Source organism: Acipenser ruthenus, unplaced genomic scaffold, assembly GCF_902713425.1.
Source record: "Acipenser ruthenus unplaced genomic scaffold, fAciRut3.2 maternal haplotype, whole genome shotgun sequence".
Taxonomy (NCBI): domain Eukaryota; kingdom Metazoa; phylum Chordata; class Actinopteri; order Acipenseriformes; family Acipenseridae; genus Acipenser; species Acipenser ruthenus.
In genome coordinates, this window is record NW_026708206.1 from 55,177 (window position 1) to 72,500 (window position 17,324).

Genomic DNA, 17,324 nt, shown 5'->3' on the forward strand with positions numbered 1-17,324 from the left:
GAGTTAGATCATCATCATCAGCCACCATGCATATTTTTTGTATTTTTATTTATTTATTTTTTTTTACTAATAAACTACTTGTTAGGTTCGCTAACGTTTTCATATACAGGTTACATCTGTGTGTGGCAGGAGAGAGAAAAAAACAAACAGAAAAAAATGGAAGATAAAGAAATAAATGAATAATAATAATAATAATAATAATAATAATAATAATAATAATAATAATAATAATAATAATAAAACAGGGCTCAGCTTTTCCTAAAGCCTGTCCACATTCTGTATAAAGTAAGTGAACATGTGACAAGAAGTGACCAAATCTGGAGTCTGCTACAGCTTAGTCCTACAGTGTCCCAATGCGGAGTGTGATTCCTTGCATAGTCCAGAATAGAGCAATGCTGACCAGTGCACTGTGCAGTCCACATACAGGCCTGCCTTTGGGAATAATTCTCGGTCACGCGAGCCCATACTCGCTTCTTTACTTTTTGTTTTGTTTTTTTACTACCCAGAGCTCAGCAGTAAACAATAAACACATCAGATGCTGCTGCTGCTGCAGCTAGCAGACTATAATCTTACAGGTTTTTTTCTTTCTTTTAAATCTTTTGTTAATGGCTGCCACAGGAAGACTTTTGATTTTTAGTTAGCTTATATTTCTTTCTTTCTTTCTTTCTTTCTTTCTTTCTTTCTTTCTTTCTTTCTTTCCCACAAATGGAGAAAAGGCATGAAAAAATATAAATCATTGCGTGATCATTTCATTGGGGTACGTAAGGCTGTTCCTGCCTTTTGCTATAAAACTCCAATTTCAAAGCAAGCAGCTTTCGTTTGGGTAAAGGCCTATAAAACAAAATCATTTGCATCTCCAAAATTACACTTCTTACAGAAGTCAAACATTTCACTTCGTACCCCACTCAGCTGCCTTCATCTAAACTACCCCAATCCCCCAATTCTCAACAGCACCCCCTCCTGGTATCACAACATCCAGCAGTGATGTCTCTATATTTTTCCCCCAAACTATTAAAGGATGCTAGAAAAGAACCTGCAGATCTCTTACTGAACGTCCCAAATGACCAGGCAACGCGTATCGCCATGCCTTTTCTCCACCAGCAAGTCTTTTCTTGTTTAATTGAAGAAAAATAACATTTTACACACACACACACGCACACGCACACACACACACACACACACACATGTAACTCGTAACAGGCAGTCTCTTTTTTTTCGTCCCTGGATCCCCTCCTTGACATCTAGGTTTGTGCGTTTGCAGTCTGGTGCAGGTTTAACATTCGACAGCCAAACCCAAGAACGGCTTCTAAAAAATGCAACCAAACCCTCAAAAAAGCCCTCATTTACTCTGCATGTTTGATGATGTCAGAACGCGGGTTCTGACATCATCAAACATGCACACAGTCGTCTGCAAATGTATTAGAACACCTCGCGTCATTCACATCCTTTATATACCTATCTGCAGGTGAGCACTTCAATTTCCTCTCAGTAATCAGTGATACAGAAACAACAGGCACTCGTGTGTGAAAATGTCAGACCGCTTTGTGCTTTAATCAGGCATCTTAAACAACTTCTAAACAGTCTCCGGCGTTTCACCACGTGTGGCTCTGTGTTCCTTTTCTCTTGCTGGTTTAAATGAATTGCACAGGTGGCCTATTAAAGCCAATTAAATTGGACAAGCACTAATTTGCCTATTTTGTTAATTTTCCAAGCGCTTCAGTTTCAGGGGGTTGATTTCATATGCAAAAAACAAATGGAAACAGAAGCAGTGGGGTGCTGTGATGCATTTGCACACTAGAAGCAGTGGGGTGCTGTGATGCATTTGCACAGTGCTGTAGGTGCTCCAGTAGCAGAGGTGGAGAGCACCCTTCAGTCACCACACTTCCCATCCGAGCAAACCAGATACGTTACCCATAACCCAACACTTTGGTCATAGATTGAGCTTAATGCACATTGTCTGCCTGTCTGTCTGCCTGCCTGTCTTGTCTATCTGTCTGTTTGTCTGTCTGCCTGCCTGTCTGTCTGTCTGCCTGCCTGCCTGTCTGCCTGTCTTGTCTGTCTTTCTGCCTATCTGTCTGTCTGCCTGCCTGCCTTGTCTGTCTATCTGTCTGCCTGTCTATCTGCCTGTCTGTCTCTCTGCCTGCCTGCCTTGTCTGTTTGTCTGCCTGCCTGTCTGCTTGTCTGCCAGTCTGTCTGTCTGTCTGCCTGCCTGTCTGTTTGTCTGTCTGCCTGTCTGCTTGTCTGCCAGTCTGTCTGTCTGTCTGCCTGCCTGTCTGTTTGTCTGTCTGCCTGTCTGCTTGTCTGTCTGCCTGTCTGTCTCTCTGCCTGTCTGTCTGATTGTCCGTCTGTCTGTAGCCCTTTTTCTATTGTTGCTTTGGGGTGGAGCGAGGTTGTTTTAATTCATTTTTTAAATATATATATATTAAATAAAACACATGTAAAACTAAACGTCGTGACACACGGTATCAATCGGGAATGCCAGTTCCTTCTGATTTTATTTACTTCAATCGTTTTGTTTTTATTTATTTATTTATTTATTTATTTTAAAAAAAGAAATTTAAATCAGTTTTTTTGTATTTACTAAAAAAAAAAAAAATGCATGCATGCAAAAAATAAACAAATGATATATTACATTATTTATAATCCCCTCTTTTCAAAACTCTTCAGAACTGAATGCAGTTTGCGCAGTTCACAGCACAGCCCCTTCTGTACACGCCTCTGCGTTTGCTTTGTTGCTACACATCGTATCCTAGCTGTAAGTGAGGAGTCTTACAGTAATCCTTATTTGTTCTGTCTGACTTGGTGCATTTAGGTCCTCCCTTGCAGCCCCACTTCACCTGTTGAAACACAATAAGCGGGTTTGGCAACATTACTGCTAAATGCAGGTTACAAGCACAAGAAATTAATAAAGGCATCGCGTCCGTTTAAAGTAACTGTTTTATTACTTGATGATTCTAGAATATATTTGGCATTGCAACAAATAAAAAAAGGAACATTCTGTCATTCCGATCGTGTTTATCTATCTATCTATCTATCTATCTATCTATGTGACACAGTATATAAAGTGAACGCTCCCTTTCTCCTTCAGTATTATGCAGATTAATCCGGGTGGATATCATTTCATTTTTCACTCGTTTTTCTTTCTTTTTATCCCTAGAGTTATTTTTATTATTATTTCTAGGAAGAAGAAAAAAAAAAAAAAACTTGTGGAGAGTCACACAGAGTAAGTGAGGAACAAGCAACCACTCGAAACGAAGCTGTGCAAAGAGGTGGTCATCTTTGTCGAAATCGTCCCAACACAAAATGCGCAGCTTCCCCACTTTCCCTCTTCCGTCGCCCACCACTAACCCCCCCCCCCCCCCCCCAAAATCCTCTTCAAGGAATCTTCTAGAACGTTCCAGAACCACAAGTCCGGTTCTGGAATAACTCGTTGGACAGTTAAGTCTGATCTCCCCTTGGCACCGTGGTGGCGCTGGGGCGGAGGGAGGGAGGGGGGGGGGCTGTGTCTGGATAAAAAATACCTGTTCCCTTCTTCGTTTTCTCTTTTTTATTATTATTTAAAACATGGTAATTAAATATTATATGTGGTTATAGAAGCAGTAAAAACATGCATCGCCAAAGTGCCGCTGCTCTGCTGCATAGTGGATGAATTATGAAAAAAAGGCTTAGGGATCATAATAATAATAACTTAATAAATAAAAGAAAATACATTTTAAAAACAGCATCAACTCCCAGTGACATGATACAGCCCTCTCTTCTTCCTAGTGCGTTGATCATCTTCAAGCCCCAAACCCACCCACAAAGACTCCACACACACACAGAGCATCCCTGTGACCAAATAAATACATACATAAATAAATAAACTGAAGCATGTGTTTCTACACTGTGATCTGGAGGAAATGAATATTGCAAGACACAAATGATCGTTGTGTTTGGAAGCAGTTTCGTTTCAACGGTGTCACATTCCGGGGTACGCTGTCCTGCCCCTCTCGTTCCGTTATAACATACCCATTCGTTCGTGGTGTTTCTTTGTTTGAAAAAACTCACTTTTTCATAAAATTCAGAGCAGTAGACTATGAGATTGTTTTTTTTTTTTTGTTTGTTTTTTTGATTTTAATGTGAAACAATGACCGTCAAGTCAGATGCTATGAACATCATCGACTGAACTGCACACCATCCTCTTGAGATCGTTTTTAAATTTCTAATAATGAGGCTTGAATTGAAAGATCTGTACAGCGGGGTAATGCTCTTTTGTGAAGGGCGTGGTATATATTAGGTTTATTCCCCCAATATTGTATAAATCTTTATTTTTTATTTTTTTTTCTTCAAGTGATCTCAATTCCCAGTGGAAAGTTTCAAACTTACAAACCAAACCGCTGCCGTGGACAGGGTTTATCAGTGTCATGTGGACTATGATTCTTCATGCATGATTCCTGATCACAGCATGCCATCATGCAAGTCATTTCTATGCAATTGAACGAGCACAATTAGTAGTATTTTTTTTTCTTTTTTTATATATATATTTGTGTTTTTTTTTTTTTTTTTTTTTTTTTTGGGAAATTTAGGCCCGAGCAAGTCCCCCAATCAGACTGAGTGGAACCCCGACCCCCCCCCCCCTCCCCTCCCCCCACAACTCCGCCTCCCGGTCAAGCCCGTGTAGAAAACGTTTTTTTTACGCCTGTGTAACAAAGAAACCATGAACAGGTGACATGGGCTAAATGTTAAATGTTTTGTTCTGTTTTTTCCTTTTTTGCTGCTCAAATAAATGTAAAGATGCAAGTATATTCAGTATGAACAAACAACCCCCTCCCCCCCCCCCCGTCCCTTTATATTGTTTTCTCATTAGTTTCCTGCTTTTCCTTTTTCTTGATCAATAAACAAATAGAGAAATCCATCCGTCCGCGCGGAAAAGTCCTGCATCTCCTCCCGCAGACGCTAGATCAGTCTGCAGTCGCGTTCTCCGGAGCGTCACATACAGATTCCACCAGCCGGTCGTTTGAAATCCTTTTTGTTTGTTTTTTTATATTTTCCTGTGTCAGAGGGTCCCCAAAGAAGTCTGATGACAAGCAGCACAGCCCCCCCCCCCCTCTTTTGCTCCCTTCAGTTTTTTTTTTTTTTTCGATGCAGCGATGTCACACAGTAAGCTTGATTATGTGTTTGGTTTTAAATCGAGTGTTTTCTTAGCTGTAGAAATTTGGGTTCTGCATCCGTGAAGTCTGTAAACAATACTTTTTTTTTTTCTCTTTTTTTAAATTTTTACTTGCAAATGAAATAATCTGTACATTTGTTGGGTTTTTTTTCAGAACTCTTTTTAAATTATTATTATTATTATTATTATTATTATTATTAAGTATTATTTATTTATGTATTATTAAATCATGATCATCATCGTCATCGTCATTACACTCTTTTAACACTTGGATTCCCTGACATCTTTTTGGTTTTTGCCTCTTTCTCGTTTGTCTCCCCCCTCAACCTCCTCTTGTTTCTCCTTGTCCGGTTTTGTTACGCTGTCGTAGGACGGGAGGGAAGCTGTGGAAGGGGTGCCTTCCTTCTTTTCGGGGTTGGTGCTTCCATTCTCCAGCTTGGTGGCGACAGGCCTCTTTTTGCACACAAAGCCCCTCTTTGTCAGGTGGCGCCTGTAGGCTCTCTGGATGACGATGGCGGACACCAGCTCCTGCTTGCGCCTCAGGGTGGTGGTGATGGGCTGGTAGGACACCTTGGAAGGGTTGGACGCAACGAAGCGCTCCTCCATCTGCTGCCTCAAGATGTCCAGCTCCCCGCTGTCCCCCAGCACGCGCTTGGTGAAGGCGAACAGGATGTCCAGGCAGTGGATGCGGTCCCCGCTCACCATGGGCAGGTCCATGGCGATGAGCTCCATGGTGTTGGGCTTGGGGACCCTCAGCGGGTGCTCGAGCGCGTCGGCGAAGTCCGGCAGCTTGCCGTACTCGATGAACTGCGTGGCGTCCGGGTCGAACTTCTCCCAGACCTCGTAGAAGGTCTCGAAGTCGTCCTCGCTCAGCGGGTCGGCGCTCTCCTCCGTGGCCACGCTGAAGTTCTCCAGGATGATGGCGATGTACATGTTGACCACGATGAGGAAGGAGATGATGATGTACATCACGAAGAAGAAGATGCCCACCGAGGGGTTGCCGCAGTCGCCCTTGACCAGGCTGCCCGGGTTGTCCTTGGTGAGGTCGCAGTCGGGGGGGCGGTTGAGAATGGGCAGGAGCAGCCCGTCCCAGCCGGCCGACGTGGTCACCTGGAAGAGGCAGATCATGCTGTTCCCGAAGGTCTCGAAGTTGAACATGTCGTCGATGCCGGCCTCGTGCTTCACGTAGGCGAAGTTGGACATGCCGAAGATGGAGAAGATGAACATGACCAAGAAGAGCAGCAGGCCGATGTTGAACAAGGCAGGGAGGGACATCATCAGGGCGAACAGCAGCGTGCGGATCCCCTTCGCACCCTTGATGAGGCGCAGGATCCGGCCGATTCGGGCCAGGCGGATGACCCTGAACAGGGTCGGGGACACAAAGTACTTCTCGATGATGTCGGCCAGGAACATGCCTATAGAGAGAGGAGGGCGTGTTACAGCTCTGTCTCACAAATGCACAGGAACCTGACACACTCAGGGAGCCATGAATGAGCAATGTTTCAGAAACAGGTGGTCTGGATATAAAGGCATTTTTTATTACATATTTATATATCTTTCACACTTGAAGAACAGCATCAGTCTACCCGGCTATTTCTACCATGCTATCTGATGAAGGTGGAAGCTGTAGTGGAGTAGTGGTTAGGGCTCTGGACTCTTGACCGGAGGATCGTGGGTTCAATCCCAGGTGGGGGGACGCTGCTGCTGTACCCTTGAGCAAGGTACTTTACCTAGATTGCTCCAGTAAAAACCCAACTGTATAAATGGGCAATTGTATGTAAAAATAATGTGATATATGTATAATGTGAAATAATGTGATACCTTGTAACAGCTGTAAGTCGCCCTGGATAAGGGCGTCTGCTAAGAAATAAACAATATCGATTGCATTTCTTCTTCATTATATGAACTGAGTGCTTGTTTTAAAGCGCTGCTGTACTCTTTGGCACCTCTGCCGCTTACCCACGATGGAGAGGATGACCACCACCACGTCGAAGATGTTCCAGCCGTTGGTGAAGTAGTAGTGGCGCAGGGCGAAGAGCTTGAGCACAAACTCGGTGGTGAAGGCGATGATGAAGATGAAGTTGATCCAGTAGAGTATGTTCTCCATTTCCTTACTCTGGTCGTCTGTCTCCACCATCATGGTGACCATGTTGAGGCAGATCAACATCATGATGGTGATGTCAAACACCTGCTGGGTGACGAAGTCGAACACCACGCCCTGCACTATGTTCTGCAAGGGAAGAGGAGAGGGGAACGAGGGAGGAAATCCTCCACTGGTATTACTGCACCCCAGATTCCTTCCCCAGTTAAGGATGTCCAATTACAGTCCCCTGCAATGCTTCCCCCCTGCTTCACCACGCTTTCACTGGGCTTTATCACACTTTGCTGTGCTTTTACTATGGGAAACTTTTATAAAGGTTTAGTGTGCCATGGTTTGTGTTTTAATATGGTTTACCATGCCTCTCTGTGCTTTACAATGCTTCCCTATGCTTTACCAGACCTCTCTGTGCTTCACAATGCTTCCCTATGCTTTACCGGACCTCTCTGTGCTTTACAATGCTTCCCTATGCTTTACCAGACCTCTCTGTGCTTTACAATGCTTCCCTATGCTTTACCGTACCTCTCTGTGCTTTACAATGCTTCCCTATGCTTTACCAGACCTCTCTGTGCTTTACAATGCTTCCCTATGCTTTACCAGACCTCTCTGTGCTTTACAATGCTTCCCTATGCTTTACCAGACCTCTCTGTGCTTTACAATACTTCCCTATGCTTTACCAGACCTCTCTGTGCTTTACAATGCTTCCCTATGCTTTACCAGACCTCTCTTTGCTTTGCCATGCTTTCACTGTGCTTCATCACACTTTGCAGTGCTTTTCCTATGGGAGAGTTCTCTAAGGACTGCTGACCCTGTAATCATCCACTCACCAGAGGTCTGGGGATGGGTTTCTGTGGTTTCTTCGAGCCCAGCTTCTTCATGGCGTTGTAATACTTCTTCTGCTCCTCCGTCATGAAGATGTCCTGACCTCCAAAGTATAGGACAAAGAACAGAACTGGTTACAATCGCAGCATGACGCTGTGAGGCTGGACGCTATGCTAGGGTACACACAAAGCAGCACAGAAATGCAAGTCTCACCTGGAATGCCATCTCTCCCCCCCCCCCATGAAAGCATGCTGGTGTTTGGTGAGCGCTTGGCATTTTTCTATTTTTTTTTAATTGATATCTTGTGCCTTTAGCCCTAACCCTAACCCCCAGTGTGCTACTCTATTAGTTGACTACTCCCAGTTAGCGTCTGCCTTTGCACTTTGTCGCTCAGAGAAAAGTCGACCTATCTTTTTCTTTTGCTGGTTGAAGTTGTCGATGATGACACCGATGAAGAGGTTCAGGGTGAAGAAGGATCCGAAGATGATGAAGATGACGAAGTAGATGTACATGTAGATGTTGTCTTCGTAAATGGGCTGCTGCTCCACCTGCGGGGAAAAAAATACAGGAGGTGAAACTAAACTAAACTAAACTAAACCGAGTCAAGCAGACAGGCGTTTCTAATGCTAGTGCCTTCATCAGTGTTATTGAAACTAGAAGAAACCGAGTCAAGCAGACAGGCGTTTCTAATGCTAGTGCCTTCATCAGTGTTATTGAAACTAGAAGAAACCGAGTCAAGCAGACAGGCGTTTCTAATGCTAGCGCCTTCATCAGTGTTATTGAAACTAGAAGAAACCGAGTCAAGCAGACAGGTGTTTCTAATGCTAGCGCCTTCATCAGTGTTATTGAAACTAGAAGAAACCGAGTCAAGCAGACAGGCGTTTCTAATGCTAGTGCCTTCATCAGTGTTACTGAAACTAGAAGAAACCGAGTCAAGCAGACAGGTGTTTCGTCCAGCGCTTTTCATCAAAATAAGGGCCCTTGTGCAACTACCAAATTATGTTTAAAGGTAAAGAAAACAAAAACGTGTGATTCGTCAAATCTCAGTGGAAAAAGACAACAAACCAAAACAAGACTTACCTTTCTGGAGTCCACAGCAGCATACATGATGTCCATCCAGCCCTTAAAAGTGGCCTGTTATAAAAATACATAAACACATAAACACATAAACACATAAACACATAAAGCCAGTTCTGAAGTTCCAACTTAAGACTGTATGCTACATTTTATATATATATATATATATATATATATATCTATTTCCACATTTCAACAATAATCACACTGCTTTAGACACATCACCATCTGTGGGAACAGTCAGTGCAGTGGAACCAATGCTGCTCGGAGACAAAGGGAATGTGAGTTTATCTGCAAATTAGGAACTCTGGAACGAACATTCTATTCTGACATAATCATGATGTCATCCAGCTGAAGGCGGACCTGCGTCCGAAACATCCTGATAAACATGACCTTTTTCTTTTAGATTTTTGCTCCTTTTGGCACACAGCATCTTTCCTTTTTCAAATTATATATATACAGCTTTTGAGTTGAAAGCAGTAGCTATAGAATTATGGGTAAATCGGAGCATGCAAATTTAAGAACGAGCCAATGAAAGTTCAAGGGCTGGGATCGGTTCTAGAGTTTTACGTCAAATGAAAGTGGCGCCTCACAATCTGCAGCAGCGCGAGGTAGCCGGCGCCCACGTTGTCGAAGTTGATCTTGACGTTCTTCCACCGCACCTCGGTGAAGTTCTGCTCGATCAGGCTTTCGCACATGGTCTTGTTGTCGACCTCGGTGTGGTTGAAGGCCTCTTCTGAGGTGGCGTTGTAGCAGAAGTAATACTTGCCCGCGAACATGTTCACTCCCATGATGCTGAAAATCAGCCAGAAGATGAGACACACCAGCAACACGTTCATAATGGATGGGATGGCACCCACCAGGGCGTTGACAACCACCTGGGGCAAGAGCAGGGAAGAAACACCGGTAGAGAGGCATGAGATGAACCCGCTTCAAAAGCACTGTCAATAGGGGGCGCGAGGGAGGGAGCGAGGGAGGGAGCCTAGCTCAGGCTACGTACTTGTATGGTGTTTTAATTAAATTTTATAATTAAGGACCTGTATAGATATACATGACCTGCCTACCCATGCTTATTGGAAGGCAGGTATTGTGAGCGTATCGCCTTTTTCAATGCATGTTGGGACTTTCTGGATCGTGTAGATTTTGCTTTTTGTTTTTTATTTCTTTCATTTAAAAAGGGATGCAGAGCCCAGCGCAATAAAAGTGGACGTATTTATCTGCTGATCACTGGTTTTGAATGGCCCGGCTGGTGTCAGGCGCTGGGTGTGTGAAAGGACCCACTTATCAGACTGCCCAGCTCCGCATCTCCTGATCAGCTCAGAGCGCTACGGAGCAGATTCCAATCGGAGATCCGAGTGGGCGGAAAAATCCTGGCTCTGAGTCGCTCAGTTACTCAACACGCCCATTGCCTGTCTGTCCAACCTACTATATCCAGTTTGCTCTTGAGCATTTCCACGAATTCTTACTGTGCACAGATCACAGAACATACGTATAAGTAGCCTATAGCCTGGGACTGGCCTCGCTCCTTTCAACATTCGACAGCTACAGTTGTTTAGATTTACCCCCACCCTGTGCCCTCCATAAAAAATGAAGAGTGACTTAGCGGACAATATATACTGCTTGGTATCAGTGAGTATGCAGACCGACCAAGACTCAGGCAAACAGCTGAGCATGCAAGTTGCAGACTTGATTAAGAAAAGCCATATTCCCTCTCCGATACAGCAGAACCAGCTTATGTAAATATACTGTATTTAATGAAACAGGTCTAAGTGCAGTAGACTCCCGCTAACCCACCCCCTCCCATCTCCCATCACAAGGACCTCCAGGGTGATAGGAGACGTGATATCCTGTCTGTATATTTTATTCAAACGGGTTATTACAGATTTTTTTTTTTATGAAATATAAATCTATTAAAAAATTTTAGAAATGTTTGTCGATACCAGACAGAAACTTCCAAGTCTCAAAAAAAACAAACATTATTCTGAACGGAGCCTCGTCTGTGAATGGACTGCAAACCTGCAAATAGCGAGATCTAGTAACACTGACAAGAGAATCCCTCCCCTAGAGAATAAACTATTATCTACTGCACACCGTCTGTATTCCCAATCCAATTTGTAATGAATGATTCATCGGAGGGAACATGGCTTTGAAAAACATACTTTGCTTTGGCAGTCGATTATTGCATGCGTGTTGTGTGGCTTTGCGCTCGTTTTTCAATGGCGATCGGGGTACTCTGTGAACTCCGTGTCTATCTATTCAAAGGACGAGGCGGGGGACTTGCTTCAATGAAAATAGAATAATAATCATTAAAAAAAAAAAAGCAAGTGAAATACGTCTACAGAACTCTACAGAGTTAGAATCCAAATGATGCAGCTCTAAAATATGTTTGTTTGTTTTTTGTCTTGGAATGTGGCATCCCCAATTGTTTTTATTTTATTGTAATCAATTTTATTAAATATTAAAATGTTCTCTGTTGTGCTATTTACAAGACATTGGAAAATACCTGATCATGTACTTCAAATTAAGCAAAATTATATTTATCTAGGGAGCACCCTTTCATCACAGGGGGTGAGCAGTTCAGTCTCCATGCCTCAAGCCTGCCCTGGACTGGAGGGAGCACCCTTTCTCTTAGGGGGGTGAGGGAGGGAGCAGTTCAGTCTCCATGCCTCAAGCCTGCCCTGGACTGGAGGGAGCACCCTTTCTCTTAGGGGGGTGAGGGAGGGAGCAGTTCAGTCTCCATGCCTCAAGCCTGCCCTGGACTGGAGGGAGCACCCTTTCTCTTAGGGGGGTGAGGGAGGGAGCAGTTCAGTCTCCATGCCTCAAGCCTGCCCTGGACCCGGAGGGAGCACCCTTTCTCTTAGTGGGGGTGAGGGAGGGAGCAGTTCAGTCTCCATGCCTCAAGCCTGCCCTGGACTGGAGGGAGCATCCTTTCTCTTAGTGGGGGTGAGGGAGGGAGCAGTTCAGTCTCCATGCCTCAAGCCTGCCCTGGACTGGAGGGAGCACCCTTTCTCTTAGGGGGGTGAGGGAGGGAGCAGTTCAGTCTCCATGCCTCAAGCCTGCCCTAGACCCGGAGGGAGCACCCTTTCTCTTAGTGGGGGTGAGGGAGGGAGCAGTTCAGTCTCCATGCCTCAAGCCTGCCCTGGACTGGAGGGAGCATCCTTTCTCTTAGTGGGGGTGAGGGAGGGAGCAGTTCAGTCTCCATGCCTCAAGCCTGCCCTGGACTGGAGGGAGCACCCTTTCTCTTAGGGGGGTGAGGGAGGGAGCAGTTCAGTCTCCATGCCTCAAGCCTGCCCTGGACTGGAGGGAGCACCCTTTCTCTTAGTGGGGGTGAGGGAGGGAGCAGTTCAGTCTCCATGCCTCAAGCCTGCCCTGGACTGGAGGGAGCACCCTTTCTCTTAGTGGGGGTGAGGGAGGGAGCAGTTCAGTCTCCATGCCTCAAGCCTGCCCTGGACTGGAGGGAGCACCCTTTCTCTTAGTGGGGGTGAGGGAGGGAGCAGTTCAGTCTCCATGCCTCAAGCCTGCCCTGGACTGGAGGGAGCACCCTTTCTCTTAGGGGGGTGAGGGAGGGAGCAGTTCAGTCTCCATGCCTCAAGCCTGCCCTGAACTGGAGGGAGCACCCTTTCTCTTAGTGGGGGTGAGGGAGGAAGCAGTTCAGTCTCCATGCCTCAAGCCTGCTTGGACTGGAGGGAGCACCCTTTCTCTTAGGGGGGAGGGAAAAGATGGCAAATGAAAAACAACCAGCAACACGCCACAGAGCTGCACTGGTTTCCTATGCGTTGTAAACAGCACTTCTTTATATCTGTTCATTAAAAACCAGTTAGTCTGGCAGAAAAAGCCTTGAAATGACAACTTTGAAATCAACGGTTTTCTATGTCAATATGAAATGGGAGCCTTCTTAGCATCTGAGGCACTAGATTGTATTTGAAAATAATAATAATAATAATAATAATAATAATAATAATAATAGTTTTTGGGGGGTGGGGGAAGTTGTGCTGTGATATTTAAGTTAGGGGCCATTTCATAAAATCTTTGCATTCAATGAATTGTTTCTTGAAACGTAAATCGTGGAATCCCACTTACCCACTGTGTATAAAACGTTCGTTTTGAAATCCAAAAATGACAATCCTATTTCAATTCGTCTATACTGTATATATATATATATATAAAGAGAGATAAGTGTTTTTTTATTTCTTACAAAACCTTGCCAGCAGGTTACAGCCGCAAATCTGCATGGCTTTTGAATTCATGATTACAGTCAAGCAAGGGAGGGGCCATGTGCGCAAAAGTATGTGCTACATTTGACAGGTGCTTTCTGCATTTGAAGAGAATCCTTTATAAAGGTATCCCCTGTTAAAGCACAGGCAGGTGTAGTAAAGCATAGTGAAAGCATGGTAAAGCACAGGTCAGCACTGTAAAGCCTAGAGAGTTATGGTTAGGGCAAACCAAAGTAAACTAAAGTAAGTGTCTAGTTTAACCATGTGAAAAGCATGCGACAACCCTGCAGAATTACACGGCAGAATCAGCCATGGTAAACTTATATAAGTGCCTCCAATACTTGAAAATAAAGAATGCACACTCCACTTTTAAAAGGGCTTTCCTGAGTAAACACTCAGACTAAACCTGCTTGCTTGCTTAGGGCCAGACATAAAATGTAACAAGCAGTCAAAAAAAAAAAATTTAAAAAAATAAAGTCTAGATTCTTTGGCTTAAACTTGTACAGCCGTGCATGTAAATACAGCTAATGAAACGGAATCGATCGAGGCAGTTCAGCTTCTGGCTGTGGGGCTCCGCAATGCACGCAGTCTGGCGTTCTAACTCCAAGACTGTCACTCAGGCGGAATACTCCTCGTCGCTTCAGTCCAGCGAACGAGTTTTCCATCGCTTTGGCGTGCTGTAACATCGGAGGGGATGTTTAACCCCTTGATCTCTCTTGAGCCGCAGCGTATGGACGGATAGTTCAATAAAGCCACTGGCGTCTGTTCAGTAAAGGGACCAGGCCACGGCTGGACTGCTCTGGGATTATGGGAGCACAGCTGTTCTCCGCTGTATTGAATTTAGTCTTGTCATTTTTGGAATTTCCTCAGTTGAACCCCCCCCCCACAGTATGTCGTTAATGGGTAACTTACCTTGAGTACCAACCCCCCCACCCCCAAAAAAACAAACAAACGAATGCATCCCCTTTACTCGTTCAGTAAGTCTTTCAGTGTGTTTGGTTATTTATGGCATTGAAAATATATAGTCGTCATGGTCTCAATTTAAATGCAAAGCAACACACATCAATACCTGCGTGTGTTTTTTCACTGTATACCTGTCTGCACAATAAAACCATACAGGGACCAGATCAACTGCTTTTGCTCCAGTGCAAAGCTAATGTCGCCCCCCGATATTGCATAAGGGGGTACATCTACTCATTTAAAAAAAAGATCATTATTATTGAGGAGGTTATCAAACCAGCTGCGTCGAAATTGGAGGGGGGGGCCACAAGTGCCAAAAATGAGAGGAAAGATCCCATCAAAATCCGTGCAGTGGAGCAAGAGCGGGATCTGCTGTCCGTCCGTCCCGGGGAGACGCTTGGACCGGAGGCTGGGGGTGTTCACTGTCACCTCTGTGGTTCAGCAGACCCTTGCGGTCCCATTGCTTGTGCTTGGCGTTACCTTGCAGTGAATCGGACAGCAACAGGATACGGTACCAGTACAGCATGGTGTAAAGGAGGAAGGGTGAAAGGAAAGCTCAAACTGTATGAGATGTGGTCACCAGCCGGGAGATGGACTGAGACCGAGAACGACCAGACAAAACCAGAAGCGACAGCGAGCCTCGTGACAGGAGTGCGAGGAGGCTGGGGGTCCACGGCAACGTGCTTTCACCATGGGGACAGCTCTGAGAACAAGTTTTGCATCACCCTATAGAATTAACAAATTTCGCTTCATAAAGTCGAATGAAACTTGCTGAATAATGCTACGTTAACACACTGCTTTGTAGTTTTCCATATACTTCATGAAAAACTAACAATTGAAAAATTTTACATTTCGAAAGCTAACATGAAATACTACTGTACTACTATTATGGCTTTCGGTAGACTTTTTCAATATAATTCAGTAGTTTCTTTGATTACATGATATGAAATAAAAAATCTAAATTATTAAAATCATATAAAAAAAATCTTAATTATGTCTCAATGCTTAAATTCTAGGTGGTGCAAAACTTTTTAGTAGTAGTATATATTTGTTTTTACTGATTCGTTTACTATCAGCCAGTGGCTAACGTGAATTTGTTTGGTTTTGTTTTGATTCCTTCAAAGGATAACACACGGGTTCAATTTTTTGACTGTGCTTCTTTCTGTCTGGTGGTCCTCTAAACAGGCTACAGCAGGTGGTGGTGGAGGGGGGGGGGGGGGTGGGAGGAGGGAGGGGGTGCGGGGTGTTGGTAAGGGATCCTCTCAAATACAAGAGGCAGAAGCCAAGCGAATTGAGAACACGCCAAATAACGTGCAGTGCTCTCCAGACGACATGGCATGTGGCTTGAGTGTTCCTTTATTTTTGATCATTTTTTTTTTTTCATAAAAATTGCACAAAACGTGATGAGGCAGCTTTTTTTTTTTTTTTGGTTACACCTCTGTTTTCGTTTGTTTAATTTTTTTATTTTTTTCTTGGTTGGATGTTTTTATTGTTCCTTTTATTCCTTCTTTTTCTTAAAAAGTACAAAAGCAATTTAATAATTTGGAAGCAAAACAGGAGGTGGAAGAAGGGAGAGCCGGGGAGGGGAAAATAATAATATGCAATATATCTATCTATATCAAATAGAAAAAAAGATTAAATACAATTTAAAAAAAACGGCAGCTGCATCATGACTTCTCATTTTCTTGTGATTTTTTTTTTTTTTTAAAGTTTGATGATTTATTTATTTATTTATTAATTTTTGTTGGTTTGTTTTCAAACTCCCCAGAGTTTTGATCAGTTCTAGCATGCTTAAACTGTTCCATATGCATGCAGAAGGACCAGCTCCTTAGCGCTTTCTCTTACCCTCATCCCTTCAAAACGTGACAGCGCTCTTAGCGGTCTCAGGGCTCTTAGTGTCCTAAGTGATTTAATAGGACCTAGATCCGAGTACCCCAGGGCATTAGCTATAAGGCTGATTATTGAAACCTATTGAAACACAAAAGCAAAAGAGGTTCCAGACTGTTAGAAGAGAGCCCCTTAGCACTGGCGGATAGCAACTGGACGAGAGTCAATATACATAACTATATCATATATATATATATATATCCATATATATGTATATGTATAGTAAGGTATATCGAGCTATAGATGTATATATATATCTCTATATATAGAAATGTTTCTGGCCCAGGTGTTTGTGCAGACGGCACACGGCTCTCTACTTGTCGGCACCTAGAAGGAAACACGTGTTTGGTGAGAGAAAAGGAGAGAAAGAGAGACAGAGAGAGGCATAAGATCCGAACACAAGGGAATACGAGTGTGAAGAGGCGGTAAACTGGAGACGACACAGACAGGTTATAGAAAAGGGAGGGGGGGAGGAGAGGAGGGGGGGGGGGTCCTGTTGAAGGAAGAGCCCATGAAGAATCTTACCCTTGCCTATTTTAAACTGCTGCGGAATCCCCCCAGTGCGGGACGGAGAAGAATTAAAATCCGCATAACATTTTCAAAACACACAAATAAAAGGTACCTAAGAGAAAGAATACAGGTAGACATTGTTCAAGCATTGTCAGCGGTGCCCAAATCATCATCATCATCATCATCATCATCATCATGTTATTATTATCAAATCAGGGGGCTGGACAACGACTCAATCACCACACCAGGGGGAGGGGTTTCAAGGGTCATTCTACTGAACTGTACTGCACTGGCATAATTAAGAGACCTTGGAAAAAAGTGGGCGTGCCTGAAAAATGCAGTGATCCGTTGAAAAAGCTGCTTGCATATTCTCTTTCTTTTAAAAAGACCACTGAAACATTCTGAGGCCCGGAGATAAGTGTTAAATTTGTGCAATTAATCAAATAAATCAGACCCGCTAAGTAACGGAGAGCTCGGGGTGGAACGAAAGCCAGAAGACACTGCGTCCCTCTCCAGGGGCTGAGTCTGACACCCCTGCTCCTCAGCTGTAAGTACTAGTTAAATGTGCTGTCACTTTGCGCTGTGAGTCGCTGAGCACGTCTGCTGA

General features: G+C 44.0%; 1 protein-coding gene across 3 annotated transcripts in view; it reads right to left on the reverse strand.

Moving 5' to 3' along the window:
* Positions 1-4,046: 4,046 nt before the first annotated feature.
* LOC117966961 (sodium channel protein type 8 subunit alpha) overlaps positions 4,047-17,324 on the reverse strand; it is a 37,889-nt gene continuing 24,611 nt past the window's right edge. For all 3 annotated transcript variants that reach the window (XM_059020298.1, XM_059020300.1, XM_059020301.1), the window contains exons 15-21: positions 16,166-16,288; positions 9,740-10,024; positions 9,150-9,203; positions 8,480-8,617; positions 8,075-8,179; positions 7,109-7,379; positions 4,047-6,564 (exon numbers count right to left, since the gene is read on the reverse strand). In XM_059020298.1, the coding sequence (XP_058876281.1) occupies positions 5,411-6,564; positions 7,109-7,379; positions 8,075-8,179; positions 8,480-8,617; positions 9,150-9,203; positions 9,740-10,024; positions 16,166-16,288 (2,130 nt within the window). In that variant the 3' untranslated portion in view covers positions 4,047-5,410. The remainder of the gene's footprint in view (positions 6,565-7,108; positions 7,380-8,074; positions 8,180-8,479; positions 8,618-9,149; positions 9,204-9,739; positions 10,025-16,165; positions 16,289-17,324) is intronic.